Here is a 22,422-nt window from a genome sequence, read left to right as displayed (position 1 = left end):
CATTGCCTTCTTAAAATATCGCCTTAGTCATTTTTCCGAGTTTTTCAGAAAACACAAAAAAAAAAATGGAAACAAAACACCATAAGGAGTTGATTTATGTCAAACAAAACATTTTTGTCAAAAAATGACAGGCAGTTATTTTAAGAAGGTGACAGTATGTAAAGCTCTGTAAAGCAGGCTCAATATTTATATGACTATATTTTATCTCCTGTATGACATTAGTAGGTGCAATGACATTAATCCAAAACACAAATCTGAGCAATGAATAAGAATTTTAATCTGTTGCTCTCCTATGTCCAGCCATCATCTTCTCTTTGTAAACAGACATAAAAACATTAAACCTTGTATCCAAAAAGCAAAACATGTCCTCCATGTTTTCAAATCCTTGGACCCATTGACTTGGACAAATAATGTGTGTGACCTGTCTTAAACTGATCTTGGAACATTTCCAATGACACAGAGGGGAAAAACTGCGGCGGTGTGACTGGTATTGTTCATGTCAACCATTTCCTGTAACACAAAATCACAACTTTGTATAAAGCACTCCTATTTGGCCCTTTTTCTCATAGGATTTCCTTGGGGATTTGCCCAGTAGTTCATCATTAACTGTTTTAGTCTAAGGTGTAGCAGCATGACCCACTTCAACCTGAAGAGCACACACAGGGGAACATGTTGTTAGCACCACTGCATAGCCTTAAACCTTGACCTTACACCACCTCCAAATTTTTATGCAGAAATTGATTATACTTCCAATGTATAAAACTGACCTAGTCAATGATATATAAAATATTTAATTGCTGATTACACCAAAAACTTATCATACGGGTATTTTCAATCTTTGTGTCAAACTTTAGTTCCAAAAATGGAAGGACTCTCATTCTACTTCATTATCTTCTCATGCCTCTCTTGCTCCTCATCAGTCCCCCTGCTCTCAGCTTTTTCTTTTGCTTATGTTTCATTTTCTTAACCTCCACTTGTACTTGTTGACGCAGAACTTCTGCAAATTAATATTTACTTTTACACTCATCTGTCCACCAGGGGGCTGCCTTTATCCCAATTCTTCTTTACTTTTTACTACTTACTTAGCAGCAACTTCTTTAATGATCTTTTATTGTTTTTGCCAGTCTCATCAGTCCCTTCATAAATCTTTATCCCTTTCCATCTCATGAACATAAGTAATGATGGCCTGCTTTGGAAGGCTAAATATTTTTCCTTTCTCCTTTATTCTTGGCAGTCATAATTTACACACCACCAGAAAATAATTACTCCTCATTGACGCATCCTACACACGACTTTGCAAAATTTTGCGATAGTAAGATTTCCCTGTATGCATATCTAATCTATTCCTTCTCCCGCCACTAACACTCACACATTCTCTTTTTTAAAGAAGTTTTGAATTACCTCATTATTTACATTTGATTTTACCCTTAATAAGTTGAGAGCATTGAATGCTCCACATAGTAACACCCAAATCCTTCAATTTGTGCTAACCTACCCAACTCTAATTTCCTACAAGGATTGTAATCAATAATAATAATAATAATAAAACTCCATCACTTGTCCATATCTCCTCAGTAACTCTTGCCCAGTGCTCACCTCAAAGAAAAAAAACTTTCTAATAAATGTTGCATTACCTACTCACCCAGGGAGAGTCAGGATTCAAAACTGGCCTGAACCATGTCTCCTGCATACAAGTAACATCTGGCTCATGGAATTTGTGCCTACTGACCAACAAAGATATACTGCAGCATTGTAGCAGGGGGACAAGTATTAGTATCTTGTTCTTGATTGCTCCTGGCTTGCTTGAACACTTGAGATGTTTCCTCATTTCCTCCAATGTATGTTTGTTGATTTCTGTGTGATGGGCTGCTGCATTCATGATAATTGGATTCAACCTCCACTGTAGCTTTTTCTACCCCTGCAATGAGACTGATTTGCTTCATTCAATCAGTCCCTCTCTTTGCCTCATCGGTCTTGCCTCACTCACTTTAGATTTGTGTTCCTCATCAGCTCTCTTCCTGTCCTGCACTATTTTCACAACTTCAGAGTGAGACTTAACACTGAGCTCTTGTACTGTATTTCCCTTCTTATCACCTTTTCCTCTATAAGAGTGACTCCTGACAGCCAACTGTCTGTTCTTCATTTTAACAAGGAATTAAAAAAAAACAACTTATATTTATATGGTGCCGTAGGCGTGGCTGTGAGCATGAATGGTTGTCTGTCTATATTTGGTGGCCCTGTGATGGGGCACACCCTGGAGGACCCGTTCAGGGGTGTACTCCACCTCTCACCTGAAAGCTGCTGGGATAGGCTCCAGCCCCCCCCCCCCCCCCCCCAACCCTTAACAGGATAAGTGGTAGACAATGGATGGATGGATTTATATAGCACCTTTCAAAGTACCCAAGGTGCTTTACATAAGAGTGGGGAAATAGGGTAGGGGAAAGGAGGGGTGGAGACAAACAGACAAAGGGAAGGCAAACTAAGACTGATGGGGAAAGGTCATGGTGAAAAGGTGGGTCTTGAGAGATTGTTTGAAAGTGTCCAGGGTTGTGGCATTGCAGATACCGGCAGGGAGAGAGTTCCAGAGGGTTGGTGCAGCTACACTGAAGGCTCTATCCCCAAAGCTCTTCAGTGTGGTGTGGGGGATGGACAGCAGGCCCATGTCTGAGGACTAGAGATTCCGAGATGGAATGTTTTAGTGGAGAAGATTGGAAAGGTAGTGGGGGGGCAAGTGCATGAAGGGATTTATAGGTGAGGAGAAGGAGTTGATGGGGAGCCAGTGGAGACGGATGAGGCTGGGGTGATGTGCTGCCAGGGCCTAGTGCGAGTGAGAACCCTGGCAGCTGAGTTCTGCACATTCTGGAGCCTGTCCAGGGTTTTACTGAGAACCCCGGACAGGACTCCGTCACAGTAATTCAGTTGAGAAAAGATTAATATATGTATCAGGGTTTTGAGAGTGAGTGGTGGGTACGGGAGATACAGAAGGTCGACTTTGTGATGGATTTCCTTAGGTGGTGTGAAAGAGCAGTCATTGATGTGGAGGAGATCTCCAACCAAAAGGAATTCTGAAATGAAGGTCTTTCAAACACTCAGTCTTCAAATCTGATTCCTAAAGACAGTTATAATTTCATCCGGCATGAAACTCATCTGTCTTGAATTTGACCCTTTAGATTTCTCTCCTCTCTTCCTGGCTCTTATCCATTATCCTCCTGATTTTCTTTCAACTGGAAATGACTCACTCTCTTATCCTTCATCCTCCCCCTACCCCAGCTAACCTCCATGTTCTCACATCTTTCAAATCTGTCAAACAATAAGTCAGTCAAATCTCCCAATGCTGGTTAAATTGCAGCAAGACTGTGACGACCCGTCACTATTTTTTTTTTAGATCATTGGGTTTTCCCATCCTTGAAAGATCTCTATGATTCTGATCAGACAACCAACCTGTCAGGGTCATCAATCAATAGCGTGGGAAAACATTTTGTGTTAAAGTTGTGAAATGTTGTGCCATTATCAGAACTTGGAACACAAAGACCGACCTCTCATCTGTTAACAAAATAACAACGTTCCACCATGTTGTGACATTTTTAAACCAATTTTATATTTTCTGTGAGAAGCGTACATGAGGATTTTGAAAGAGACATGAGCTGTAAACTGTGATATGGTCATTGAACTGACAAAACACACAATCATAAGCGATTGAGTACAACCTAGGTGTCTTTGCGCTTTCTTCCATGAACACAGCAGCATTTGAGTACAAATGTGTACGCAACTTACACACACACACTGTTACACACACTACATTTAACTGTCAGTTACATTAAGTAACATTTAGTTCATGTTTTAGTCCCAGTGCTTTTTTAGAAATAATTTGTTTTCAAGGGTTTAGACGGTAACACCGACCATAGTTTGAGGATGCCAGCAATAATTTTTACTTTTCAAATGCAGTCATGAAAACACACTCATAGAAAATGCGGTGAAAAATATTTGCTTACTTTTGAAGTGATTTGGATTGAACCAATTCAGTATCAAAAACTGATACATACTGAATACTTTTCTGCAGGTGTGCCAATCTGCAGAAGACTATCAGGGTTACGATGGAGAGCTGGGTCTGTGTGTGTGCAGAGACCCTTCTGGAAGAGTTGCATGTGGGGGACTGTGTAAGAACAGGCCCACCACTGAAATGAAGCTCTGGTGTCGATCCAGAGGAGAATTGGAACTGATATGGACTCATAATGGTCAGGTGAACAAAGACAGCTCTCAATTTACATCAACACACACACACGTGTGCGCGCGCGCACACACACACACACACACACACACACACACACACACACACACACACACACACACACACACACACACACACCAAAGAAATGTTCTGCATTATGGGTCAGTAACAATAAAGAGCCCTGCATCTGAGACATATTATTCTTGAACATAATATCCATACACCTACAGTATATCAACTGATAGTATTTCTAATTATGTATACATGAGCCTCACAAGCTATGTTTGCAAAACCCTCTTACAATGAAATCCTTATTTTACCAACAGTGGAGGCTTAAGATGAATGTGTCTAGAGTTGCAGTGTCCTATTAATGCATACATATATTGTGTGTGCAGGTGTCAGGCATCTCAAACGGCATGCTGGAGATGGTTTTTAAAAAGTGGGACTCCCAAGGGACTCTACAGTGCAACAACCAACTTAACTACTCACGTCCTGTTTACATTGTTCAGGCAACTGGTGGATATACATATACACATGTGCAAGAACACACACAATGACTTTCCCCTGTTGTTGTGCTACTCTGCAGGCTCCCTGTTGTTCTCTCTTGTCTTTCTTTGTCACCATCTGCCTCTCACCTCACTGTCTGATGCTGTCAGAATCAGGATTTCTTGGCCTGCTCAGCAGCATCCCAAAAGAACTACAGCAGCTGTTTTCCGACCCCATTCAACAGGATGCTAAAAGCACTGGTGGTTTGTAACAACAACAACAACACAATAGCTTCACAAGTATTTTTGTCATTGAAAAAATACAACATTTTAATATTTATAACAATGTTCCTCACCTATTTTTTTTAGGGGGAGATTCCACTCTATGGGAAGTCCCTCAAGAAAAAAACATCAGTCGTGAAGAGAAAGAAATTAATTTAAACAGCTGGAGGGGGAACAAAATTGATTTAAAGAAAAAAGTGAGAGATATGAGTGCTGATGGAGTTCTGAACCCAACAACATGTCTCCATTTGGATGATATTATACTCTTCATTGTTAACACACGCCACTATCCTCAGTATGACTTGTAAGTCAATACCAGTTCATGTCAATATTTGCTTGCAGCTCATGTGATGTAATTGTTATAATGCATCTTTTGCTGTTGACCTCAGTAGTGGGTGGACATAATGGGCCTGAATAAAATGAGGATGAAAGAAACAATTCCCTGTCTTCAACATTTTATAGGCTGCTGTCATTTGTTAAGTCTGGACGAAGCAGAACTGGCCATTTTATGTTCGCTCATTCACATGTGTAGATTGTTCAGCAGCATAATATATCCCCACATACATCTTGAAAAAAATAAACATTTCTTTACTAGATGAACAGTTTGCCTGTTGTAAAAAGCACAAATTATTTTGGATAAATCCTAATATATCTCTGAAAATGTCCATCCATCATCCACTTATTCCTTACTAGTAAGGGTCGTGGGGGGGCTGGAGTCTATCCCAGCATCTACGGGTGAGAGGCGGGGTACACCCTGGACAGGTCGCCAGTCCATCGCAGGGCCAACATACAGAGACGAACAACCATTCACACATACGGTCAATTTAGAGAATCCAATCAGCCTCGTCCCCAAATTGCATGTCTTTGGACTGTGGGAGGAAGCCGGAGTACCAGAGAGAACCCACGCAGGCACAGGGAGAACATGCAAACTCCACACAGAAAGATTCTGTGCCTGAGCCGGAACTCGAACCCGGAACCTTCTTGCTGTGAGGCGACAGTGCTAACCACTGCACCACCGTGCAGCCTCTCTGAAAATGTGTTTGATTTTTTTTTTTTAACGCTTTTGTCAAACAGACGCACTAGTCAACATGGAATATTAATGTCTTTGTTGCGGAAGATGACCATTAAGAAACCTTCATAGAAAGCAAGCAGTATTGACTTCTGTAATTACAGATGCCCAGCCAGAATTCCTTTCACCCACCCAAAAATAAAATTCTGGCACCATGCTTGGTTGGACTAATTAAAGCTTGAATCCTCCTCCATGTCTTTCAGGGACAACCTGTACAACACAAACAGGGATTTTGACTGGGGTGCATTGAGACAACTGAAAGAGGAGATGACTCTCTCTTTGACGCCTCCCAGCTTCTTTTCGGTGATTTTTAACCAGCCTGGGGTTTATGTTTTTAAACTGAGCAGCCATCAGTACAAACACTTGGTAAGTAACCGTAACATGACAATTAGCATTAAAGCTGCTTTTTTTCAGTGTTAGTATTCAGTACTCCCAAATGAATGCTCATATAGTTTAAGTCCACCCCCCATTTAATTTTACCCAAAGTTGTACTTTTTGTGTTGTTCCCAAACTGCCAAATGATTAACATAATAAATATGTTAAGGAACCTTGTGATGTTTTGGTCAAGGAACGTGCTAACTTTTTTTTTTTGAAAATATTATGTGTTATCTCATATCCATTGTCCACAATTTTTAGATACAGGCAAACATATTGTTGCCCTTCCTCCTTTCTGTGTGCATTATGGAGCTCCCCCTGTCCAGCGGGGATGTGGAGTCGTAACGCACACAGAGGAGAGACGGTTATATATCTGCTTCTCTGGTTCCAAAAAATATGTCAAATAAAAAAAACGGGGTTCCTTGTGCCATGAGGGGTCTCTATTTGTATACATATGTAGTGTATCAAATTCTCATTTTCTACCATCAACAACATGTATTATAAATGTGTGTCGATATTTACTATAATTTGGTTCAGATCAATTTAAGGACGTATCATTCATATTGACCTACTGCTGTTCTCACTCAGTATGTGAAAGTGATGCCTGCAGGTGGCCAGTGTTATGAGCGAGGGCCCTTCTTCTCTACTATTCCTCGTCATGTAGTAAGAGTGGGAATCAGAAGGAGGCGCAACTTGTTACTACGGCCAGACTGGCTGGTGACGGGAGGGCTGCTATTTGGAGCAGTAGTCATCCTCAGTTTATGTGTTACTCTGTTGGTTGGTATACATGCACACACAGTGATAATTTGAATCAATAAAACGTGGGAAATATCCCTCATTCACATGAATAAATCTGTTCCATGTGCAGATCCTTTTCAGTGAGTATGGTTGGCCAGAGAAGAAGCCGATCAGAGTACAGTATCGCTTGTTACACTCAATTTACGCCATGGATGACTACGCATCAAAAGGTTCAAGGATGATCTCACAAATGAAGAGTCATCGAAACCAACTACCCAAAATGACAGAAAACTTTATTCAAGCAGGTGAAAAATGCTGTATATATATATATATATATATATATATATATATATATATATATATATATATATATACACACACACGCACACACACACACAGACGCAGACACAGACGGCCTAAAGGTCAGTGTATTACATAACCTTCATTCAAACATAATCTGCACCATGTGAATGAATGCACCTGACATTCATACACACAGACATAGAAAAAAATCCACACTGACACTTTGTTGTCAGGAAAGACCCTTGCCGCTTCTTATGTAATACACTGACCCTTTCATGTTGCTCCCACCCACCAATCTCTGTTGAAAAGTCATCTACCTGATATCACATGCTGTGACTGAAAGTAACAATGACAGCTGTCCAAATGTCACGGGACTTTGAAAATCCCCTCACCCTTTATTGTTGTATTTGTCACAGCGTTTCAAGTGCTTATAAACTGTGACTGACTTACAACAACATGCAGTGAACAATGCTGTGTCCTCCAGAATGGTCTAAATAAGAATAATAAAACATTTGAGGGAGCTGAATGTGAAATAACTCATTTGTGAAAGTTTCTAACGGCATAAAGTTCTCACCAAGGAACAGTTTTTCTCCTAAAACATACAGATAAGTGATCTGATTACTGTGTATTTTTATGTTTTGTAATTTTCTGTCTCTCCTTGTCGCTCTCTGTTGACATGACTTTGAGAAGATAAATCGGAGGAGTTCTGGGATTATGAACACCAGGTGGATCTGGAGGCTTTCTGTAGCAACACTTTCTATAGCCTCCTGCTCAAACAGAGTCTATCAGTCACCACACGGCTAGGACAGCTCACCACTGAGGTCTGGCACGTTAATATTCACACCACTTAAAGCTGACATATAAATGATTAATATTAGATAGAGAACAAAGCATCTGGTGGCAATTTGCACAGTATATTTTGGTTGTGTTCGCCTTGTGGAATGATACAATCACTGTGATAACAAGCAGAGCTAGAAAATCATGTCTATATTAAGTTAAAGCATCTTTAATATGCATCTTAAATATACCAACATGAATGACAATGCTCCATTGTATGTATTCACTGAATGTCTGTCTGCTGCTTTTTGGTTTTGGGATACTTGTGAAGTTTTGAGGTGGAAAGCATTAGATTGATGAAACCACAGGTATCCCAATATTTGATGATTCTTATGACATGAAGCTTTTTCTTTTCTATGGTGAAATAATCCCGACTACAAAAAAACAATATCTTATAAAGTAGATTTGTTGAATTTCTTGTCAAGAAATGTTTTCACATTGCCACTCCACCTCTGAGGGCTGCACGGTGGTGCAGTGGTTAGCACTGTGGCCACACAGCAAGAAAGTTCCGGGTTCGAGTCCCGGCTCGGGCGCGGGATCTTTCTGTGTGGAGTCTGCGTGTTCTCCCTGTTCCTGTGTGGGTTCTCTCTGGTACTCAAGCTTCCTCCCACCGTCCAAAGACATCAAGAGGGGACGAGGCTGATTGATACTCTAAATTGACTGTAGGTGTGACTGTGAGTGTGAATGGTTGTCTGTCTCTATGTGTTGGCCCTGAGATGGACTGGTGACCTGTCCAGGGTGAACCCTGCCTCTCGCCCGTAGATGCTGGGATAGGCTCCAGCCCCCCCGCGACCCTTACTAGTAAGGAATAAGCGGAAGATGACGATGGATGGATGGACTCTACCTCTGAGTCATGCCGCCCCCTGTTTTTACATTTGATATGAGCAAAATCACTTAACAATTACAATCTCAGTAGGGTAAAGGAGCCTTCTTTTCTGGGACTATAAAACCTTCCTTTTCTTAAATATAGCTCAGCTGTAAGTTAAAATCAGCCTGTTGAGTTTTTCTGCTTGTAATGCAGTAAGCAAAGCATACTTGTTCAGACTGAAAACATTCCCTTTCAAACAAGCCCCTTTCCAGACATGCTATTTGTTCTCAAGCTTAAATTGGAAGTTCTAGAAATACACAAAAAATGAGGATCAACACACTTCTCTCTTTTCAGCTGCAGAGGCTTCATTTATCTTCTTATTTAATGTTTTTGTGTTAATTTAATCATTGCGGCCTCAGGCATGGTCTTACTAGATGGCATTATCTGACAATTGATACTGTGTCTCCTCAAAGCTTCAGGTTGCCAAAAACACAGGAAGAGAGACAAATATTTGCTTCAAAATAACTCCACTGTAATGTCCCACAAGCTATGGTATAATCCTGTCACTTCTTACCTTTCCCTCCTTTTTTCCTCCACTTGCTGCTGTCGCTTCATCATATGTCTCACTCATTAATTTCTAGTCTATTGAAAAATATTGGATGTCTCTGTTTTTGGATACCAAGCTATGGTATAATCCTGTCACTTCTTACCTTTCCCTCCTTTTTTCCTCCACTTGCTACTGTCGCTTCATCATATGTCTCACTCATTAATTTCTAGTCTATTGAAAAATATTGGATGTCTCTGTTTTTGGTCGTGTCTCTCTCCTTCCTGTTTGTACCACTGAATTAATGGCAGCAGAGAAGGAGATAGAGATTTTTGTTACAGCCCTCAGGACTGTTATGGTGATAAAGCTGTAAGGGGAGATGACACGTCTCGAACCCATGTGACATCCCATAAAATGTGTATGTGTAACCAGTGTTGTTTTTCATTGTGCGTGAGTGAGACATGTAATCTGATTACTGTAATCATATCACTATTTCTGAAGGTATAATTTTTGTGGTATAGTCTTTTGTTGTTATATTTAAATCTAGGTAAAGGAACTTTACCGTGGAGTTCTTGAGAAGCTGCATCTTCTCCAACCGTGCTTAATGGCTGAGGAGAAGGTGAGGGAAAGTTATGAGAGGATAAGGAGGGAGGTGGAGAGGGAGGTGGTGCGAAGGAAGACTCTGGGCACACAGCTGAAGACTCTGATCGACAAACAGCTCCAGGTTACATTACATTCCCATTTGCACACATCCATATATAGAAAGGAGGAAAGTCCCAAAAAAGTTGAAAGATTTCCAAACATTCATCTATTTAATGGAATCTGTGGGTGATTCTGGCAATGGTAGTGAACATGAAAAAGAACATTTTATTTTCCTGTGTCCTCCAGGTGATGAGGCGAGAGCAGCAGGCCCAGCAGAGAGTCCAAAGTGTATTCACAGCTCACCTCAGAGAGTGCACCAGAATAGTGGCCAAGGTTTATAGCAACAATCAGACGTCACATGAACTGCACCATCAAATGTAAATCTTACAATGTAATTTCTTTTCTCTGACATCATCACATGCATGTGGATATCACCATTGCAAAGTGAAGATCAAATCATAGTGATTTCTGTCTCTTTTCTTCTTCTTGGTTTCTATGTTTAGTTTGATCCAGAGGCTGACATCTCTGGTGAATGAGATGAGAGAGCTGGTAACAGCTGAGTGCCAGCGTCAGGGGGCCTGGGGGTTGTTGGGTGAAGAGACAGGAGCCAAGCTACTCTGTCCTGACACTGGAGCGGTCCTAACCAAGAGCTGCATCTTTGGTAATCGCTGTTCAAAAATACCCCTGAGTTTAAATCCTTAATACAATACATCCTTTAAATCTTAAACAAACAACACCATCTATTGGTAGACATGTGCACTGCAAAAAAATTTGACCAAAATGTATTACTAGCCACAGCACACTGAAGTTGTATTATATCACATCCGTTTAACTCGCAAATAGTTGATTAAAGCTTATAGTGTGATACATGTTGATCATAATTTCTAACCATTCTGCTGAAAGTTTAACCTCTGAAAAGGAAATTAAATAGCATATTCTCAGCATGTATTCCTCTTAAGGAATGTCAAACTTTTTCCAGTATATTTCACATCAGTATATAAACAGATAATATGTGTTTATCGCTCTATCAATATACTGTAACATCTTTAAACCATCATGAAATTATGAAGGCAGCTTGGCTGATAAATCAGTTTCATACTAAGAAAGTCATTTGATCATAAATGCAGCTTAATGAATCTACTATGTTATTAAATTCACATTTAAGTAAGTTATGGTGCATGATAAATGACCCACAATGGTTGATTCTATTTACATATTATTCTGTTTCACTTGTCAGACAATGAGGTCTCTCTGAAGCTGCTGCAGGGACAGTAATACAAAATTTTCTCAATAAATAAAAGAGCTCTATTTAAGAAATAAAAAACATGATAAGCTGTCCCCCTACCATTTGCCTGCAGTTAAATTCAATATACTAGCTCACAAGGGTCTCTCCTTCTGCTTCACCCCAGGTCCTGATGGGTCCCTGCGTGTCACTGGGGCAGTTCATTATGATCCGGTCACAGGCCTCTTTAGGCCAAACGCCCATAGCCACATGCTTCTGAGTAGCGGACACACTATGGCAGTTCCACCTGATTTCTTCCTCCACCCACAGACTGGACGAGTTCATCCCATTGCTGGGAATGTAGTTTATGATCCTGACAGCTCAACTTTAGTATTCTCATGTGCAGGTACCCAAAATGAAGGGTGTCATAGTGGTGGGTTGGACTCAATAAATGCTGTGGAAAAAGATTACAGTTCTTACGTCACCCCAGATGTCCATAATGCTGAAAGAGCCAGCCAGTTTTCATATGTTTACCTTCACCTTCATAATTTCTAATCCCTCATCACAAAATCTACTGCTCGCACTGATGCCTCTATGCAAAGCAATGCAAACACTGGAGGTGTGGTGCAACTACTGATCAGCTCACCCAGTGCCTCACTTACCAGGACATCAGTGATGTCAGGACAATCTTCATGCTGGCTGACAGCTTCAAGCTCATTTTTCATTCAAAGTTCCATATTTTTAACAAATTTGCATTAAGTATGTAAAGAGGTGACTTTAACTTTACATGGTATGTAATCACACATACAATTTGCTTTGCACTTAGTTTAAACACGTCTGAAATGTACCTTTAAACTCCTCTTTGAGAGTACCTGACAGACAAAAAAAAACACACTTTTGGGTGAAATATCACTTTAAGTACACTCCACCATGAATACAAGATACTGTAATAAGTTACATGTAAACACGAGCACTAAGAATGATGTTTGGCCATTTTTGTCATCTCTTAAATTTTTACAAGGGGACAGAAACAGGAAGTGGGACAATCCACTCATTCCTTTCATTCCATACCCGTCCTCCTGCTCCTCAAACCGCCCTCTTCCCAGCAACCAGCTCAGAGGCCTCAGACTGGGTCAGAGACTTCAACTGGGTGCTCCCATGGCAGGCCAAGACACGGGGGTCCCAGTTCCCATTCTGGCAGTAACCATTCACCCTCAGACTGGGCTTGTGTACCCACTGGGAGGGACGCATGCCTGCCCCATCACCCAGTTGCACCAGCCTATACAGATTGGCTATCCCATGCTGGATCCAAGGACAGGGAATGTTGTGCTCACTGTTGGGGTCAGTTTTGATGCAGTGACAGGTTAGTGCTGGTGAGACACCAGTGGAATCCCTCTCAATATTACTATTGTTGCACTGTGTTTAAAGTGTGCTGTATGTTTGTACAGGGGTTGTACAGCCCATAGGCGGAGTCTTACTGGGCGAGTCTTTCATTGAGCCTCTTAGTGGGCGGGTGGTGAGAGTGGGAGGTGCCAGTATAAGAGGAGAGCAACTGGTGCCAAATGCAGGAGGATACCAGACTCTTCTAGACTGCAAGGTGTTGGATTGTACATGCTTTTGACATATTTTCAAAAGTAAAATAAGATTTATGGCAGCATTTAGGAAGAGTGGTCAAAAAAACATTGATTGAAATATGACAAACAATTGTGATGAAGCAGAGTTTGCAGTAGAAGTATTAATTTGCAGGAACAGAAATGAATACAGTTAAACAGTTTATAAAATGTCATAGACATTATAAACAATTCATTTCATTATTGTTCTATTTTTATGATGTCTATTTTGCAGTAAATACTTAGTAATACTTAGTAGTAACTGTAGGAGGTTGATATGGTTCCAAATTAAGCTACAGAATCATTTAGCGAGTAACTCCCCCTCAGGTTCTGGAAGTGATGTTGAAAATATTGGAGCTCCTGAAGCCACTCTCTGAAGAGTGGGGGTCAGACCTGACTTTGGAGCAGCATCCACACTCACAGCAGGGGAGTGAGCGAGCGAGCTGGTGGCAGGATCATCTTTCTGCTGCTGCCAAAGAGCTTCAGTTGCACCAAGGAAAAAGTCTGCACTGCCAGTTGCAGATGCTGACCAGCCTGGAGAGTGTGCTGCACTGGGCTGAGCGTCTGCAACAGGATGGAGGGGCTCTGGGTGAGAAATCATTAAGTGAAAATGACTGAGCAACTTTTCTTGCAGTCTTCTACTTTTTGGAGACTTCAGTTATATTGCCCTTCAGTCTTATTGCCCTTATTGCCTGCCATAAATCGGGTCATTAAAATAGATAAGTGTGCAGTTTAAACCTACATCTTTACTTTTGCATATCTTATTTCCTTTCCACTTTTTTGTGATATATGAAAGTATATATGTATTTTTTTTTAACCAAGGACTTGTATAATATTTAGTGACACCGCTCCCTTCCACACTCCTTTTCCAACCATAGGAACCTTCATTTGCCAGTAGCCAGGCTACATCAGTATTGTTGATGGTAGAGCCCTGACAGCTCGTAGCAGCACCTGAAATTTGAAGCACCGGAAGTGGGCTGCAAATGACCACATTCACATTTGTTTTGTGTTTCCATCTATGCCGATAGGCGTTGGAACCAATAAACACTCTTACAGGGTTATTTGACTGGGGGTTGGAACGCTGATAAAACCTGTTCCCATGCAAAAGCCAGATGTTGGCAAGTGTTAGTGGACTTTTTTTGGCCAGAGGGGTGAACTGTTTCAGATAATACTTGTCGTTAGTTTTTTGGTTTTTCTGATACTTTAGGAACAGTCCAACATAATAGGTATTGGCTCACATGCCACATTTTGAGACAACTGTAACAACATGAGTCAATATTTTATCTTGTGTGTTTTTTTTGTTGACTCAGATTGTGTTGTGACTGCTCACAAGTAACTAAAAAGAGCTCATTTTAAATGACACAGAGTTCTTAGTTTCAGTTAATTATGCCTCAGTGAAAATATTCTATTCATGCAAATAGATCCCACTAAATCTTGCAGCGCACTTAAATATTATTCTATTGAACCCTTTGGTTCCTCTGCGTGTAACATTACTGAAAGCATGACACCCCCCCCCCCCCCCCTCCCAGTTTAGTTTAGTTAAATAGTCTCTTCAGAAAGGTTTTATGAACTAATGAGGATGACACTTTCCCAACTTCAAGACTGTACTGGACCATTATTTGTCACAAGCAACCACACACATGTAGAAAGCATGTGACCTTATTGTGCCACACACTCATCTCAGATAATTACTTAAATGTCCTCATGTCTACTCAAATTAATGTTATATGAGCCTGGCATAAGGGAAAGCAGCTTATTTTTACATACCATCCACATATGGTTGGCATAAATTGTAGCATCTAAAGAAACCTTGAATCCCTCCTCTGCCATTTAAGTCATGAGGACTCCTTTATCTATTAGTGACAAGTTTAACTGTTATATACATACAAATTTATGTATGCGATTTAGAACAGTAATACAGCTGTGGACTTTTTTTTCTGTGTGAATGTATTAGAGAGTCATGGAATCCTGAGAGGAGAATGACATCATACTTCCTGTGTGCGTTAGAATCAGAGCTTCTCTGTTCTTTGTTTGGCTAGCTGTTCCGACCAAGTACATGGGTTGCTAGTGTATATATCTCTCCCTATAGTAATAGCAGAGTGCTGAGGCATTAGGATGTTGAAATATTTGGGATTTAGTCCAGCACAGCTGTCTCTCCTCTAAAGTACAGTGGATTTATAGGACAACTTGAGCAGTGTTCTCTGTATGTATAGGCATTGTTGGAGTGAATCATGCAGCACCTAAACCACTTTCAAGAGGTTGCATTCTTCCTCCCCTCCCCCTGTATCTCCCCCGCTTCCTGCAGAGTGCCACTTTACTACAAACATATCAGCTGTCTACCAGGCATTAACTGTAAAATGAGGGCCATCCTTATAAGGAATTTCATTTCACTGCCCACCTCTCCCACCTCAAATGGGATTACTAATCCTGAACATCAGCACATAGACACAATAAGGATGAGATGATAGAGTGAAAATGAGTTTTTGTACAAAAAAATTAAAGACTCGAATGTACACAAATGACCTACATAGCATTAACAGAACAAGATGAATGTACTCTGATAAAAATGGATGATTGCAATTAATCAAAGAAAAGAGTAAAGTCATTGTAACTCCATTTGGTTCACTACTTGGCTTCACTACTTGGCTTCTTGTAAATTTGCTTCTGTTTTGTATATTAAAAACAGGGTTGAACACTGTAAAACTCATTGGGCATTGCCAGGAAACTCACTATTACTATCAAGCTAGTCAACATTGGTCTCTAACACACTGACATGGATTACTTTTTAACAGGGAGTGTAAATCAACTATTTCAAAATTTCAAATTAAAAGAGCAATATTGTATGTGTGCGTTCCTTTCACTGTACATATCTTTTAACTGCTGGTACACGAATGATGATGATGATGCACCAAACTTGAACGTATCTATGAGGAATACATTTTTGTGGACATTATTTCTTGCTCAGTTCTTTCCTCTTGACTACTCCTTTATCTGATCCTCAGGGGAGATGGCTCTGTCAGGCTCAGATGTGTGTGTACCAGCTTTACTGGGGATGGAGTACCCTGACCCCATGGGATCTGGTCTGAGAGTACCTGTGGTGGGGTGTCAGACAGACATTGTCTCTGGAAAAACAATGCCACTGGCTGGGACTATGGAGGACCCAGAGGGAAAAGGTACTGAAAAACAATCTTAGATGAGAAGTCAGGTGAAACAGACATTATACATCTATTGCAATCAACTTTCAAGCTAAGGGAAATAAAGGCAGAATGAATACGTGTTTATTCTTCACAGGCCTCGTAGCGATCCGTTATGGCTCTCAGACTGTTGATCCAGTAACAGGAGTATTGGGTCCAGTGGTTGGAGCCAGGCTGGATGTGTTCAGAAAAACTGTTGTACCTGTAACAGCCTCCTACTGGTTAATGGTGGCGGATCAAACTGAGAGAGTGCAGGTAGGAACTTAGAGAAGAAACACATGAGCTCCTGAAGTCCTGTGATAGAACGCTCATTTTATCTGATGCCGAGGTGGAGACTTAAGTGAAGGGTAGCGATGCATGTGTGCGATATGTCCCATCCATGTTAACATGATATCTCAAGAGGGCCTCGGGGAAATTTTAGAAATTTGTCTTAATTGTCCATTGGGACTTAAGAATGAACTGGGAAGATTTTGGTGTTCAAAGGTTTAAAGTAAAGGTCACTGTTGCCTCACATAAACATGATATGATGATATGAGAGACACTGACAGAATTTCTTTAAATTCACTAAAAACCTCCACTGGAATCAAGGATGAAGATTTTACAGGTCAAAGATAACCTCACATAAACTCAATACATCATAAGAAGAAAGTTCTTTAAATATAGTAACTTTAACTGCCCCGCCCTGGAGCCAGGCCTCAGGCCTGGGGTGGGGGCTCGAAGGCGAGCGCCTGGTGGCCGGGCCTTGGTTCGTGGGGCCCGGCCAGGCCCAGCCCGAAAAGGAGACACGGGCACGTCCTCCCTTGGACTCACCACCCATAGGAGGAACTGGAGGGGTCCGGTGCAGTGTGGTTTGGGTGGCAGTTCCAGGCAGGTGCCTCGGCTGTCTGAAACACGAACATGGAAGCTGGCTTTTGGGACATGGAACGTTGCCTCTCTGGCGGGGAAGGAGCTGGAGCTGGTGGAAGAGGTTGAGCGTTACCAGCTACATATAGTCGGCCTCACCTCGACACATAGCTCTGGGTCCGGAACCCGAGTCCTTTAGAGGGGTTGGACTTTCTCTTTTGCTGGAGTTGCTCCAGGTGAGAGGCGGAGGTGGGCTTTTTGGTTGCCCCTAGACTCTCTGCCTGTACGTTGGGGTTTACCCCGGTGGACGAAAGGGTTGCTTCCCTGCGCCTTCGGGTCAGGGAACGGGTCCTGACGGTGGTCTACGCGTATGCGCCTAACACCAGTTCAGAGTACCTACCCTTTTTGGAGTCCTTGGGAAGGGTACTGGATGGTGCCCCCGCTGGGGACTCCATTGTCCTACTGGGAGACTTCAACGCTCACGTGGGCAACGACAGCATGACCTGGAGGGGTGTGATTGGGAGGAACAGCAGGCCCGACCTAAACCCGAGTGGTGTTCACTGTTATTGGACTTCTGTGCAAGTCGCAGTTTGTCCATAACGAACACCATGTTCGAACATAAGGATGCCCACCGGTGCACATGGCACCAGGACATCCTAGGTCGCAGGTCAATGATCGATTTTATAGTCGTATCATTTGACCTGCGACCGCATCTTCTGGACACTCGGGTGAAGAGAGGAGCTGAGCTGTCAACTGATCACCATCTGGTGGTGAGTTGGATCAGATGGCAGGGGAAGACGCCGCGCAGACCCGACAGGCCCAAACGAGTAGTGACGGTTTGTTGGGAACGCCTGGCAGAAGAACCTGGCAGAACGATCTTTAACTCCCACCTCCGGCAGAGCTTTGATCACATCCCGGGGGTAGTGGGGGACACTGAGTCTGAATGGGCCATGTTCTGCTCTGCCATTGTCGAGGCGGCTGCTGTGAGCTGTGGCCGCAAGGCTGCTGGGGCCGGCCGCGGCGGTAATCCCCGAACCCGCAGGTGGACACCAGAGGTGAGGGGAGCCGTCAGGCTGAAGAAGGAGGCTTACAGGGCATGGCTGGCCTGTGGGTCTCCAGAGGCAGCCAACCGGTACCGGCAGGCCAAACGGTGTGCAGCTGAGGCGGTCGCCAAGGCAAAAACTCGGGCGTGGGAGGAGTTCGGTGAGGCCATGGAGAACGACTATCGGTCGGCTCCGAAAAGGTTCTGGCAAACCGTCCATCGCCTCAGGGGGGGAAGGCGGCAACTTGACCACACTGTTTACAGTGGGGGCGGGAGGCTGCTGACGTCAACTGGGGAGATAATTGGGCGTTGGAAGGAATACTTTGAGGAACTCCTCATCCCACCAACACGTACTCCATGGAGGAGACAGAGTCTGGGGAGTGCTTGGGGGGGGTTGTCCAATCTCCAGGGCAGAAGTCGCCAAGGCAGTTAAACAACTCCGCGGTGGCAGAGCCCCGGGGGTGGATGAGATCCGCCCTGGGTATCTCAAGGCTCTGGATGTAGTGGGGCTGTCTTGGCTGACACGTCTCTGCAACATTGCATGGACATCGGGGGAAGTGCCTTTGGAGTGGCAGACCGGGGTGGTGGTCCCTGTTTTTAAGAAAGGGACCAGAGGGTGTGCTCCAACTATCAGGGATCACACTTCTCAGCCTCCCTGGTAAGGTCTACGCCAGGGTACTGGAGAGGAGGGTCTGAAGATGATGGACAGTTATTAACCACACTACAGTAATATTCATTACTTTACCAAAAAAGCAACCTTTTTTTTAACCAGTGTTGCACTCACTTTTCTTGCATAACACTTGTAGCTCGTATAATTTAAATTTTCAATTCAGCTTGACAGCATATAATTGTGCATCTTTGTCTGCATTCATATAGGTGATGAGGAGGAGTGGGCTCAGCAGTGTGACTGGCACTCCAGACTGATCTCTGGCCTTGATAGGGTGGATATGTGTATGGAGCAGCTGCAACAAAATCAAGAAAACTGGACATCACTAGCAGGAGACTGGGCCACAAACCTCCATGCAATGATCAGATTACTGGCACTCTGGTTTTTACTGGCACTAGCGATGCACCCACATCTAAATATGAATCCAGAAGTGCACGCATAGTAACATATTATAAGATTTAATTACTATATAGAAAATCAAATCACCATCTTGGTGATATAATAATGTGATTTTCATTTACCATGTGTCCAGTTGCTGCATGACAGTGGCCTTAGCGTGAATAGAAGTGAGTACGGACCGTACGCACATTTCTATGGGTTTTCACATATCAACCCAGGCCCCGCCGTCCTGGTGAGAGTTCGGCCCATTAACCTGTAACTTGAGGTAGTTTGAGGACTTCAGAAACAACGTTTTGGATAAAGTTTGAATGGTCTTTGAAAGAACAGAAAAAAATAGACAAAAATGTTCCCCTATCAGGGTCAGGGCAATAGTCGAACCTCAGATCGACGAGGAGCAGTGTGGTTTTCGTCCCGGCTGTGGAACGGTGGATCAGCTCTTCACCCTCGCTAGGGTGCTGGAGGGGGCATGGGAGTTTGCCCAACCAGTCCACATGTGCTTTGTGGACTTGGAGAAGGCTTACGACCGTGACCGTGGGGGGTACTCCAGGAGTATGGGGTGGATGGCCCTTTACAAAGGGCCTTACAGTCATTCTACCGGAGGAGTGAGAGTCTGGTCCGCGTGGCCGGTAGTTAGTCAGACTTGTTCCCAGTGAGGGTTGGACTCCGTCGAGGCTGCCCTTTGTCACGATTCCGTTCATAGCTTTTATGGACAGAATTTCTAGGCGCAGCCGGGCAGCGGAGGGGGTCGTCTTTGCTGTTTGCGGATAACATAGTCCTCTTAGCGCCATCGGGCCACGACCTCCAGCTCTTGCTGGGACAGTTTGCAGCCGAATGTGAAGCGGCTGGGATGAGAATCAGCACCTCCAAGTCTGAGGCCATGGTCCTCAGCCGGAAAAGGGTGGTTTGCCCACTCTGGGTCGGGGGGGAGGTCTTACCTCAGGTGGAGGAGTTTAAGTATCTCGGGGTCTTGTTCACGAGTGAGGGTAAGATTGAGCGGGAGATTGACAGGCGGAATGGGGCGGCATCCGCAGTTTTGTGGGTGCTAAACCAGTCTGTTGTGGTGAAGAGGGAGCTTAGCCAAAAGGCGAGGCTCTTGATTTACTGGTCAATTTACGTTCCAACCCTCACCTATGGTCATGAAAGAACAAGATCGCGAATACAAGCGGCCGAAATGAGTTTCCTCTGCAGGGTGGCTGGGCTCTCCCTTAGAGATAGGGTGAGAAGCTCAGTCATTCAGGAGGGACTCAGAGTAGAGCCGCTGCTCCTCCATGTCGAGAGGAGCCAATTGAGGTGGTTCGGGCATCTGGTGAGGATGCCTCCTGGACGCCTCCCTCTGGAGGTTTTCCAGGCATGTCCAATCGGGAGGAGGCCTCGAGGCCGACCCAGGACACGGTGGAGGGATTATATCTCTCGGCTGGCCTGGGAACGCCTCGGGATCCTTCCGGAAGAGCTGGTTGAAGTTGCTGGGGAGAGGGCAGTCTTGGCTTCCTTGCTGAGACTGCTGCCCCCGCGACCTGGACCCACCGGATGAAGCGGAGGACGACGAAGACGAAGACTTAACCGGGATGAATCCATCCATCCATCCATTTTCTTCCGCTTATCCTGTTAAGGGTCGCAGAGGGGCAGGAACCTATCCCAGCAGCTTTTGGGCGAGAGGCAGGGTTCACCCTGGACAGGTCGCCAGTCCATCACAGGCCCAACACACATAGACAGACAACCATTCACACTCACAGCCATGCCTACGGTCAATTTAGAGTATCCAATCAGCCTAGTCGGCATTTGCATGTCTTTGGACTGTGGGAGGAAGCCAGAGTACCAGAGAGAACCCACACAGGGACAGGGAGTACATGCAAACTCCACACAGAACGATTCCATGCCCGAGCTGGGACTCAAACCCGGAACCGTCTTGCTGTGAGGCAACAGTGCTAACCACTGCACCACCATGCTGCCTCTGGATGATTAATCCTCTAAATTTTTGGTGGTCAAAGGTCACTTTGTCAGGTATACATCATACTATATTCTATATTGTTATATATTATATTATATTATATTATGTTCTATATGTCTTTATTATCAGCCAGTCTCATTCAAGAAATGCAATTTATCAAATCTGATTCACTTTTGTATGTTCCATGCCAGGTAGAGGCACTGCAGAGAGAGTTGTGTGCACAAAACATTTACTGGCAGCAACAGAGGCAGCGGGAGGAAGATGTTCTCTCCGATCTGGACTCAGCTCTATTCCACTTTTTACTTGGACTGACAGAAGCTAACTCTTATCAGGTCAGTAAGGGAAGTAGATTATTTTCTCATAAACATCTTATAAAGTTTGGCCTCTGAGTATTGGGAAACATTCAAAAAGGTTAAGGCTTTTGAATGTGTGGAAATGAGTAAGGAGATTTGTGAACAAAGGGGTAAACTACATTGGGAAGTAATTCTGAAGAAGCTTTTCATATTCTGCTGATGTCAGAGCTAAGTCTATGCATGACTGCAAGGGAGGAATACTGTAAACTTGTGAGTCTGCGATACCATTGTGACTTTTGTTGACTATGTGTGTGTGGATGTCTTTTATTTTGCAAGTATGTAAAGTCTGGCTCCAAATTCCATGTTTCCCTATGTGTTTGCTCTGCTTTTGGTCCAGTCGCCAGGGAGGCAGCTGAGGGAGGCAGCTGTGGAGACACAGGATTCAGCACAGGCTGAGGCCCAGAGGAGATCTGCTCAGTGTGCCAATTTGGCTCTGATCCTGCCTCAACATGTATTACACATCCTCACACTGGGTAAATTGCCTGGCAGGCTGGCAGAAGAAGATGATGGACAGTTATTAACCACACTACAGTAATATTCATTACTTTACCAAAAAAGCAACCTTTTTTTTAACCAGTGTTGCACTCACTTTTCTTGCATAACACTTGTAGCTCGTATAATTTAAATTTTCAATTCAGCTTGACAGCATATAATTGTGCATCTTTGTCTGCATTCATATAGGTGATGAGGAGGAGTGGGCTCAGCAGTGTGACTGGCACTCCAGATTGATCTCTGGCCTTGATAGGGTGGATATGTATATGGAGCAGCTGCAACAAAATCAAGAAAACTGGACATCACTAACAGGAGACTGGGCCACAAACCTCCATGTAATG

At 43.4% G+C, this 22,422-nt stretch overlaps 1 protein-coding gene across 1 annotated transcript in view; it reads left to right on the top strand.

The window, feature by feature from the left end:
* LOC147254549 (uncharacterized) overlaps positions 1–22,422 on the top strand; it is a 36,828-nt gene that overhangs the window by 3,388 nt on the left and 11,018 nt on the right. Inside the window, exons 5-24 of the mRNA XM_086215015.1 lie at positions 4,061–4,240; positions 4,624–4,744; positions 4,885–4,977; positions 5,089–5,299; positions 6,268–6,430; positions 7,028–7,216; positions 7,308–7,482; positions 8,171–8,301; positions 10,217–10,393; positions 10,558–10,688; positions 10,815–10,972; positions 11,721–11,939; positions 12,555–12,896; positions 12,982–13,130; positions 13,471–13,732; positions 16,146–16,316; positions 16,435–16,592; positions 21,428–21,581; positions 21,934–22,062; positions 22,271–22,416. Coding sequence (XP_086071141.1) covers positions 4,061–4,240; positions 4,624–4,744; positions 4,885–4,977; positions 5,089–5,299; positions 6,268–6,430; positions 7,028–7,216; positions 7,308–7,482; positions 8,171–8,301; positions 10,217–10,393; positions 10,558–10,688; positions 10,815–10,972; positions 11,721–11,939; positions 12,555–12,896; positions 12,982–13,130; positions 13,471–13,732; positions 16,146–16,316; positions 16,435–16,592; positions 21,428–21,581; positions 21,934–22,062; positions 22,271–22,416 — 3,459 coding nt within the window. The remainder of the gene's footprint in view (positions 1–4,060; positions 4,241–4,623; positions 4,745–4,884; positions 4,978–5,088; positions 5,300–6,267; positions 6,431–7,027; positions 7,217–7,307; positions 7,483–8,170; positions 8,302–10,216; positions 10,394–10,557; positions 10,689–10,814; positions 10,973–11,720; positions 11,940–12,554; positions 12,897–12,981; positions 13,131–13,470; positions 13,733–16,145; positions 16,317–16,434; positions 16,593–21,427; positions 21,582–21,933; positions 22,063–22,270; positions 22,417–22,422) is intronic.

This window comes from Aulostomus chinensis, chromosome 10, assembly GCF_037954235.1.
Source record: "Aulostomus chinensis isolate RoL2024-O1b breed Wild chromosome 10, RoL_Achi_v1.0, whole genome shotgun sequence".
In the NCBI taxonomy this organism is placed as follows: domain Eukaryota; kingdom Metazoa; phylum Chordata; class Actinopteri; order Syngnathiformes; family Aulostomidae; genus Aulostomus; species Aulostomus chinensis.
Note: the sequence above shows the minus strand (reverse complement) of the source record. Positions and strands in the feature narration are given on the sequence as shown.